Here is a 9,629-nt window from a genome sequence, read left to right as displayed (position 1 = left end):
TCATCTCTTTAGGTAAAAATTCAATAGTCTAGTTCAAAATTCAACCATTTTGTCGTGAATGTAATTATTATATTAAAAAATTTACCTATTTGTTCAAGAGTTATAATTTTTGTTGAGATATTCAACTGTTATGTTGGAACTTCATTCTTCTGGATTGAAAACTAATATTTTTTTGATTAATATAAATAAATTCGACATTTTCAATTTTTTTCCATTTATAAAATATTCTATTTTTAAAATATTACCAGATTAAAATGCTGGTCTTGAATATTAATGGTCAGGGTAAATAAAAAATCAGAGAGTTAAAAAAATTAAGTTTTTCAGCTAACCTGAAAATGTATTCGGAGTTTTAATATTATAGAAAGGAAAGAAATATATATATATATATATGTTTATTTATTTATTTATTTTTACCAATTTTCAGACCTTTTTTTCATCTTTAATATATACATTCATACAACACATGGTACAAAGCCAAATGCATATTGAATGACACAGCAAAATTTGAACACGCTACAATGTTCACTTTAACACGAAACCTTCTTTCGTCTTTCCAGAAGCAAAGTAACAATAATAAAGTAAAATGTCGATATATGTAGTTAGAATCGTGAAGAAATGAGTGATTGAAAATAAGCGTTTAACGACAGTTTTGTTTCTCGTCTTATGCAATTAAATTTTCTTGCTTTGTAATCGTAAAAAAATGAGATATAAGAGTAGCGATTTTCAAGGTTTTGATCATAGACTTACGAAATCACATTCTTCTTCTGCAATTTAAATTGTTAATATAATGGTAGGGTGGAAAAAGTGGAATTGTCAGGAAATTTTCACACACCTGGAAAAACCTGGAAACGTCAGGGAATTTTTTTTAAGTCAGAATTATTTCGAAAGTGTACTTAACTTTTTTGAAATTCCAATATGGAATTAAATAGCAATGTTTTCCGCTTGTAAAACTAGCCTTATATTCTTGGATTGAAAAATTTTGTTAAAAATTAGTTGTTTTTTTAGTGAAAATTCATTTTTATAATAGAAAATTTAACTACTCTATTTTTGGTGGATAATGTATATTTTTTTAGTTGAAACTTCAACTGTTTTATTAAAAATTCGCCCTTTTTGATATCAATTTAATCTTATTGGTTGAAACAATCATTTTTTGCCTAAAAAATCAAATCTTTTGTAGTTGAAAATACAAATTTGTTTGAAAATTCGTATTTTTGGTTAAATTCAATCTTTTTTTTTATTTAAAATTAATATCTTACTTTGTTTAAATCTTGTTAAAAATTAAATTTTTTATTATAAAATCATGTATATCGTAGAAAATTGGTCCTTTTTGGTAAAAAATTAATCTTTTGGTTGAAAAATTAATCTTTTTTCTTGAAAATGAAATATTTGTTCATTCTCGGCTAAAAAATATTTCCTTGTTGAAAATTCGACTTTTTTGGTTGAATCGAACTGTTTTTAAAAATTTTAAATTAACACTTTTTTGGTCGAAATATCAACCATTACATTTTTCGTTGAGAATTTCGAATTTTTAGTTGAAAATTCAACTACTTGTTTAAGAAAAACATCTTCGATTGAAAATTTGTCTTATTGGCAGAAAATTAATCTTATTGAAATTGGAAATTTTACTAATTAACTCTTTAAGGTTCTTCATTTTATTTAAAAATTCGTCTCTTTGGTTGAGAAATAATTTTTATTCACTGAAAATTTAACGATTCAATTTTTTGCGCAAAGAAAATTTGTCTTTTTAATCTAAAATTCGTATTTTTTGGTAGAAAATTCTACTTTTCTAGTTCAAGATTCATCATTAGATATAGTTAAATCTTAACTTTTTAGTCTAAAATTAAACGTCTTCAGTTGAAGTTACATCATTTAGTAGTAAATTTTTTTTTAATGAAAACCTACCTATTCCAGTTTTGGTTGAAAATTTATCTTCATTTGATGAAAATTCCACTAGTTGGTTGATAATTAATATTTTTTTAGTTTAAAATTGATATTTTCTTAGTTGAAAATTCAACTATTTGATTGAAAACTCGCGTTTTTTAGTTGAAAATTAATTTTTATGCGATAAAAAAGTAACTTTAATTTTTTTCAAAGAAAATTGATCTTTATTAGTTGGAAATTCGTCGTTATTGGTAGAAAATTAATCTTACGTGTTGAAAATTGTATTATTCTAGTGCAAGATTCATTATTAGAGTTACAGGTTTATCTTTTTGGCTCAAAACTCAACTATTCCAGTTAAAAAATTAGTATTTTAACTGAAAATTTAACTGCTATTTTACTTTTGTTTGTTGGTTAAATAATCATGTATTTTGTCGAAATTTAATTTTTTAAATAATTTCACTAATTGATTAAAAGTTCATCTATCTTGTTGAAAATGCAATATTTTTACTTGACATGTAAAGAATTTGAAGCTTTAAATGTAATTTAATTTAGTACCCAAAATAATTTTACTGAAAAGAATATATTTTCCTATTTTTCTGAAAAATCGGCTTATTTCCCAACACTCAAAATATTAGTTTATTAAATATACACTGAATTTTAAATGCATGACGATAAAATTAAAATTAATCATGCCAAGAAGTTATTACTTTTTACGCATTAATTATCAACATATTAATTAGAAATTCCTAGAGACTTTTACCATTAAGAAATTACTTATCCTTTAATAAACTTACTTTTACAAATGAAAAAATAGTTATTTAACAGGAAATGATACCTGGAAAAAGCTCAAATTTCCAGGGAAGTTTTGTGCCGTAATTTTGATTGTTTTAATTTAATTTTTTCTTTTTTCTTTCAGGAGGAACCTGCTACCCTTTCTACTCTAAATGAAGGAGAATTAAGGGCGTTATTGGACGAAGCCATAACTTACAAACGTCCTAAAGATCGAGAAGGAAAATCTGATCTGTTTAAGGTAATATTGATTTTGATATTTATTATTTTCTTCTGTGCATGAAATTTAAAGATTAAAATTATTAATCATTTTTCAATTCAATGCATTATAAATTGAAAAATTGAAAATTGAAAAATTATAGAATTTAAACATCTGAAATGGCAAACGGATTTTTTTATTTCAAAACACTTTACGGTTTTAATCTTTCAGTTTAAAGCGTTTGAAATTCAAGAAATCAGAATATCAGAAAAATTGCAAAATTTACCAGCGAATAAACTGCGACAAGTTTTAGATTAGAATCGTGGAAACTTTGAAATTGCAACGTGAATTGGGAAACTTTAAACACTTCCAAATTTTAGAATTTAACAATTTTTAGGAGGGAAATGGAAAGTTGAATAATTTTTTATTGAAACGTGGAAATGTTCAATAATATAAAAATTTGTTTGAGAAACTTCGAAATTAAGAAAATTGTATGCAAGAAATTGTCAAAGTTAATCGTATAGATTCAAGATTATGGCTGTACAGTTTAAATTTCGTACGTTGACCAATGAATAATTAAAATGTAAAAACTAAAAAATTTAGTATTTTGAAGTTCTATCATTTTCTCTCAGGAAGCCTACAATATTAAAAGATTCAAATATGCTAATGTATTGTTCAAAATTTTAACTTTGAATTGAATCTTCTTAAAATTCAACAATTTTAAAACCTATGAAATTGAAATGTTAGAAATTGTAGAATTTGAGTTCGAATACATTCATAAGATTCATTGAAATTTAAAATGCTGAATAATTTTAGATTGAAGCCTTATAATTCAACAAATTAAAATTAAAAGTATTTGATTTGTATAGTTTCAAATGTAAATCTTTTAACATTGGACAGTTTGAAATTTGAATGCTTGTGAAATTTAACATTTTTAAAATAAAAATGATTTAATAAATCAATTTTATTATATGATTCTTATAAATCATATAAATGTTATGCCTTTTCAATTTCAGCTTGTTTATCTAATTTACTATTTTTCTTTGAAAGTTAATTATTTTTAGTTGAAAAATCCACTATTATATTTTCAGTTCAAAATTCATCTCATGTGATTAAAAACTCTGCTGTTTGGTTTAAAATTTAATTATTTTGTTAAAAATGTATTTAAATGGCTAAACGATTTTACTAACTTGTTGGAAATTCTTTTTTTTTATTTTATGAAAAATTAATCTTAAAAATGAAAATGTAACTATTCCATTTTCGCATAGAAATGTACGAGTTTTAGTTGAAAATGGATCTAATTGAGTAAAGTTAAACTACTTTCTTTACAAATTAATTTTGTTGTTGAGAATTGAACTATTTGATTGAATTTGAATTTATTTAAAAAGTATATATATTTTGATGAAAATTTGTCTTATTTGGGAAAAATTAATCTTCTTGATTGATAATTCATCTCTGGTTGAAAATTCCTTTCATTCTTTTGTTAAAAATTAATATTTGGTCCGAGAATTTAACTATTCCATTTATGGTTTAAATTTGATCCTTTTTAGTTGAAAGTTAATTTTTCGTTTGAAAAATCAATAGTATATTTTGTGGTTAAAAATGCAACTATTTAGTTAAAAAGTCCTTTTTTTGGTTGCAAATTCAGCCACTCAATTAAGAGTTAAACTACTTTGTTAGACATTTTTTTATTAGTTGAAGATTTTACCAACTTGTTGAAAATTCTTATTTTTTTATTGAAAATGAATGTTCTTATCTGAGAATTTAAATATTTCATTTTGCCTGAAAGTTGTTCGGTTTTAGTTGATAATTATGGAACCACTTAAGTAAAAATTGAAGGACTGCCTGAAAAATTAATTTTGTCAGTTAAGAATTCATCTCTTAGGTTGAAAATTCCACTTTTTTGGCCGAAAATTAATCTTTCTGGTTAAAATGTAATCTTTTTAGTTAAATATTGGACTATTTGTTTGAATGTTGAACTTGCTTGCTCAACATTGATTTTATTGGATGAATATTCCACTTTTTTGTTGAAAATGTATTTTTCCTTTGGTTAAAACATAAATTATTTATTTAAATTTCTATTGTTCCAATCGTGGTTAAAAATTGATTTATAGTTAAAAATTCAACCGTTAAATTTTTTGCTGAAAATTTAAATATTCCATTTATGGCTGAAAATTTTTGTTGTTTTTTTTTTTTTTTTTGAAAATTCAACAGTTTGGTTAAAAATTAATTTATTTTGGTTAAGGATTAAACTATTTTGTTGAAGATTCATCTTTTTCGGATAAATACAACTTCTTTTACTTAAAACTTAAAATCTTTTTGGCTGAATTATCAACTATAACCTACATATTTTGTTCAGACCTCATCTCTTTTGGTAGATGAATGATCTTTTTTAAATCATTATTCAAGTATTTGGATGAAAATTCAATTATTTTATTAAAAATGTAACTGGCTTATTGAATACTTAATGATTTCATTCAAAATTAAACTATATGCTTGAAAATTTTCCTGGTTTACTGAAAATTTAATTATTTTACTGAAAATTCCACTGTTTTGTTAAGAAGACCTCTTTTGTTGTCGAAAAATGAACTGTTTTGTTGAAAATTCGCCCTTTCGGATTAAAAATTCATCTTTTTTAGTAGAAAGGTTCTTAGCTGAAAATTCACCTTTCGTAGGTTGAAAATTTAACTATTTGTTTAAAAATTTTACTATTTGATGTAAATTCTTTATTTTTGCTTGAAAGTTTAGTCATTTATTTGTAAGTGCAAATTTATGGTTACAAATTAATTTCCTCTGTTTTGAGAGCAATTTAATCTGTAAAATCTGCAATTTGAAACTGATTTTGATTTTCAATAACTCAAATTAAAAATTGTTTATTTGTCAAAGCCTGGAATTGATTATCTTTAGTATTTTTAAAATTGTTTTACGGATCTTTGAGATCGGTAAAAAACCTGTGATTTAAATTAATTCCAGCAGATAATAGCGACGGGAAAACGATGTCCCTACAGAATTTTATTCTACACAAAATATATTGTGTACGAGTATACTGATCATAAACATTTTTCCTACACCGAATTTAATACTGTTATATTTTTCCTGCACAAAATTTTTTCTACACAGAAGATTTCCTAAATAGAATTTAATATTGTTTAATACTTTTATTTTCTTCCTACGCAAAATATTTTTTACGCAGAATATGTATATTCTACACCGAATTAAATAGTACTATTTTATGCAGGAAAAATATTGGACATAATATTATTGTTGTACAATGTTTACAGATTATAATAAAAATAAAATTAATAAAATAAAATTATAATAAATAAAAGTATTAAAAAATATTAAATTCTGTGTAGAAAATTTTATGTATGAAATATTTTGTATAGGAAAAAAATATAATTATTAACCCTTTGCGGCATGGTGGGAATACCGTATCCCCACCTTTTTTCATATCATTTTTTGCGATTTCAGAGTAGTTTTTATTGGATTTTACACAGGTTTTTTTTTTTAATTTCATGCCTTTTTTGATGAAAAAGGCCTTTTTGGTTGAAAAAATTCATTATTGAAAAAACTGTCCATTATATCCTTATTAAAATGGGTACTTAAGGGTTATTGGGGTCGCTGAATACGAATCTGGTCTCAGATTTTGAAAGTTCAAAATGGCGGACCCATTATGGTTGTTGAAATTGGGAATATTTTTGGATTTTATCTGAAAATTGGTATACAAGGGTTTTTGGGGTCAGTGATCACGAATATGAACTCAGATTTTGGAAATTTAAAATGGTAGATCCAAGATGGCGCCCGAAACTTGGAATATTTTTGTATTTTTTTCTGGAAATTGGTATACAGAGGTTTTCGGGGTCGCTGATCACGAATCTGAAATCAAACTTTGGAAATTCAGAAAATTCGTACTAATCCATGTTTTAGGTGAGTAGGTGTATATTTTTTCAAACCTCAATATTCTAAATATTTATCATTTTTAGTACAGATTCAAGATCAGCGACCCCCTGTCTGTGCCAACTTTCAAAAAACAATTTAGAAATATTTTTAATTTTGGCCCGCCATTTTGAATGTTCAAAATCTAAGTTCAGATTCGTGATCAGAGATACCAAAAACCCTTGTACACCAATTTTAAAAAAAATCTAAATTTTGGCCGCCATATTGGATCCGCTATTTTGAATTTCAAAAATCTGAGTTCGGATTCGTGATTAGCGACTCCAAAGAACCCCTGCATACCAATTCTAAAAAAAATCCAAAAATATTTCAAATTCAAGTAGCCATATTAGATCCACCATTTTGAATTTTGTAAATATGAGTTCAGATTCGTGATCAGTGATCCCAAAAACCCCCGTATACCAATTTTCATGAAAACTCGTTTCCCTGAAAAATGTATGCCGGAAAGGGTTAAACTATATTGAATACTGTGTATGAAATATTCTGTGTAGGAAAAATTTTGTGTCGAAAAAGTTTTGTGTAGGAAAAATATGATCACTATACTTTTGTACAGTATATTTTGTGTCGAATAAAATTGTGTACGAACGGCTCTTTTACTAATTTTAGCTGTTTTGGTGAGCTAATTTTTACCGTATAATTGCAGGAACTTCTGCAAGAGGCAGAGGCAGATGAAACCGAGGAAGGACGTCGAGCGGTAACAAATTCTCGTTGTCTCCCTGGCTCGAATCGTCGAAGACACAAAAGGGACTCTGTTTCCGAAAGACTAACTCACGGAGGATCCCTGCAAAATCTCGCTCAGCCTATCAATTCCGAATTTGATAGTAGCTTCGCGTACCTGACTTCCGGCTCGAGTCACACATACGGAGGTGGCAGGAGAAAAGGAAAAAAACACACAGGACCCAGTGTTTCGGCCAGGCAAAGAGAAGGCGGATCCCTTCCATCAAACGTCAACGCCTCGCACACACTCGCTTCCCTGGCGAATTTAGACCTGGTCTTTGATAAGAAGGTACATCAGCCATTCAGACTTCACTTTTCTTTCACCGGGGTGTCTACCCGACCCTGGAAAACCTGGAATTGTTGGGGATTTTTTTTTTAAGTCAGGGAATTTTGTCGAGAGCGTACCTAATTTTTTTTAATTGCAATATTAAATTGAAAAGGAATGAGTCTTCATTTGTAATAGATGCTTTATTATTTTAGTTGAAAATTCATCTTTTTTCTGTAAAATTCAAGTATTTTGTTAAAAGTTCAAAATCTTTTATTGAAAATTTATAATTTTAGTTGAAAATTCATCTCTTTGGTTAAATATTAATTTCTTGAACTGAAAATTTAACTATTCGTTTGTTGATTGGCAATTCATGTTTTTTAGTTGAAAATTCATTTCTCTTGTTGAAAGTTTTTTTTTTAATGAAAATTAATCTTCATAGTTAATAATTCATGTTTTTAATTAAAAGTTCAAACTTTTCAGTTAAAAACTTATAAATTTTAGTAAAAAATTCATTTTTTTGTGGTTTAATATTAAACTATTCTAGTTAAGTATTCATAATTTTAGTTGAAAATTAATCACTTTGGTTGAAAATTATTTTTTTTTTGTCGAAAGTTAATTATTTGTAAACTGAAAATTAGAAAATTCAACTTTTTGCTAAAAAATGATAATTTTTAGTTCGAAATTTAATTATTTAGTTGAAAATTGATCTATTTTAGTTAAGATTTAATATTTTTAGATTGAAATGTATTGAACTATTTGGTTGAAAATTTAACTATTCCATTTTTAGTTACAACTTGTTCGGCTTTAGTTGAAAATTCAAGTAGCTGGTTGAAAATTTATGTCTTTTATTGCGAATTCTTTACTTGTTGAATTCAACTAATTTTTATTAAAAATTAAAATATTTTGTTTGATTTAGTTATCAATTACTACATTTTTCTTTCAGAATTAATCTTTTCTGTAGTGAAAATTTTATTTTTTGGTTAAAAGTTAAACTCTTTCGTTAAAAATTAATTTTCTTTGTTTGAGGAGTCATCATTTACATCGAAAATTCATGTCTGGTTGAAAAATGAGCTTTTTTATCAATATATATTTTTTTAAATTAATTTTTGAGGTTGAAGATATTCTGTTCCAGTTAAATATTCCATCAAATTTTAGTTAGAAATTCATTTTTTTGTCTAAATTTTAATTTCTTGAACTGAAAATTTAACTTTTCAGTTTTTGATTTATAATTCATGTTTTTTTAGTTAAAAATTAATGTATTTTGCTCAAAACTGTTGTTTTTTTTCAGTGGAAATTAATCTTCTTTGTTCAAAGTTAATGTTTTTGGTTAAAATCTCAATTTTTTCAGTTAAAAACTTACCATTTTAGTTGAAAATCCATCTTTTTAGTTGAAAATTCAACGATTCCAGTTGAAGTTTCATAATTTTAGTTAAAAATTCATCTTTTTGATTGAATATTAATTTCTTGAACTAAAAGTTTAACTATTCGTTTGTTGATTGGCAATTCATATTTTTTAGTTAAAAATTCATGTCTTTTGTTGATAATTGTTTCAGTAGAAATGAATCTTCTTTCGTCAAAATTAATTTTTTTGGTTGAAAATTCATCTTTTTGGTTGAATATTAATTTCTTGAACTAAAAATTTAACTTTTGAATTTAATTTTTTTGTTGATTGGCAATTCATGTTTTTTTAGTAGAAATTAATCTTCATAGTTCAAAATTGATTTTTTTTTTAATATTATATTTTTTCAGTTAAAAATGTATCATTTTAATGGAAAATTAATATTTTTTGTGGTTTAACATTCAACTATACCAATTAAGTAT

The 9,629-nt window shown here is 25.4% G+C and overlaps 1 protein-coding gene across 5 annotated transcripts in view; it reads left to right on the top strand.

Annotated features, from left to right (window-relative positions):
- The window catches only part of LOC117172348 (microtubule-associated protein futsch), a 90,847-nt gene that overhangs the window by 27,714 nt on the left and 53,504 nt on the right, over nt 1–9,629 (top strand). For all 5 annotated transcript variants that reach the window (XM_033360166.1, XM_033360167.1, XM_033360164.1 and 2 more), the window contains 2 exons: nt 2,798–2,911; nt 7,467–7,829. In XM_033360166.1, coding sequence (XP_033216057.1) covers nt 2,798–2,911; nt 7,467–7,829 — 477 coding nt within the window. The remainder of the gene's footprint in view (nt 1–2,797; nt 2,912–7,466; nt 7,830–9,629) is intronic.

This window comes from Belonocnema kinseyi, chromosome 5 (assembly GCF_010883055.1).
Source record: "Belonocnema kinseyi isolate 2016_QV_RU_SX_M_011 chromosome 5, B_treatae_v1, whole genome shotgun sequence".
Lineage (NCBI taxonomy): Eukaryota > Metazoa > Arthropoda > Insecta > Hymenoptera > Cynipidae > Belonocnema > Belonocnema kinseyi.
The sequence above is the reverse complement of the archived record's forward strand: the minus strand, read 5'-3'. Positions and strand labels throughout refer to the sequence as shown.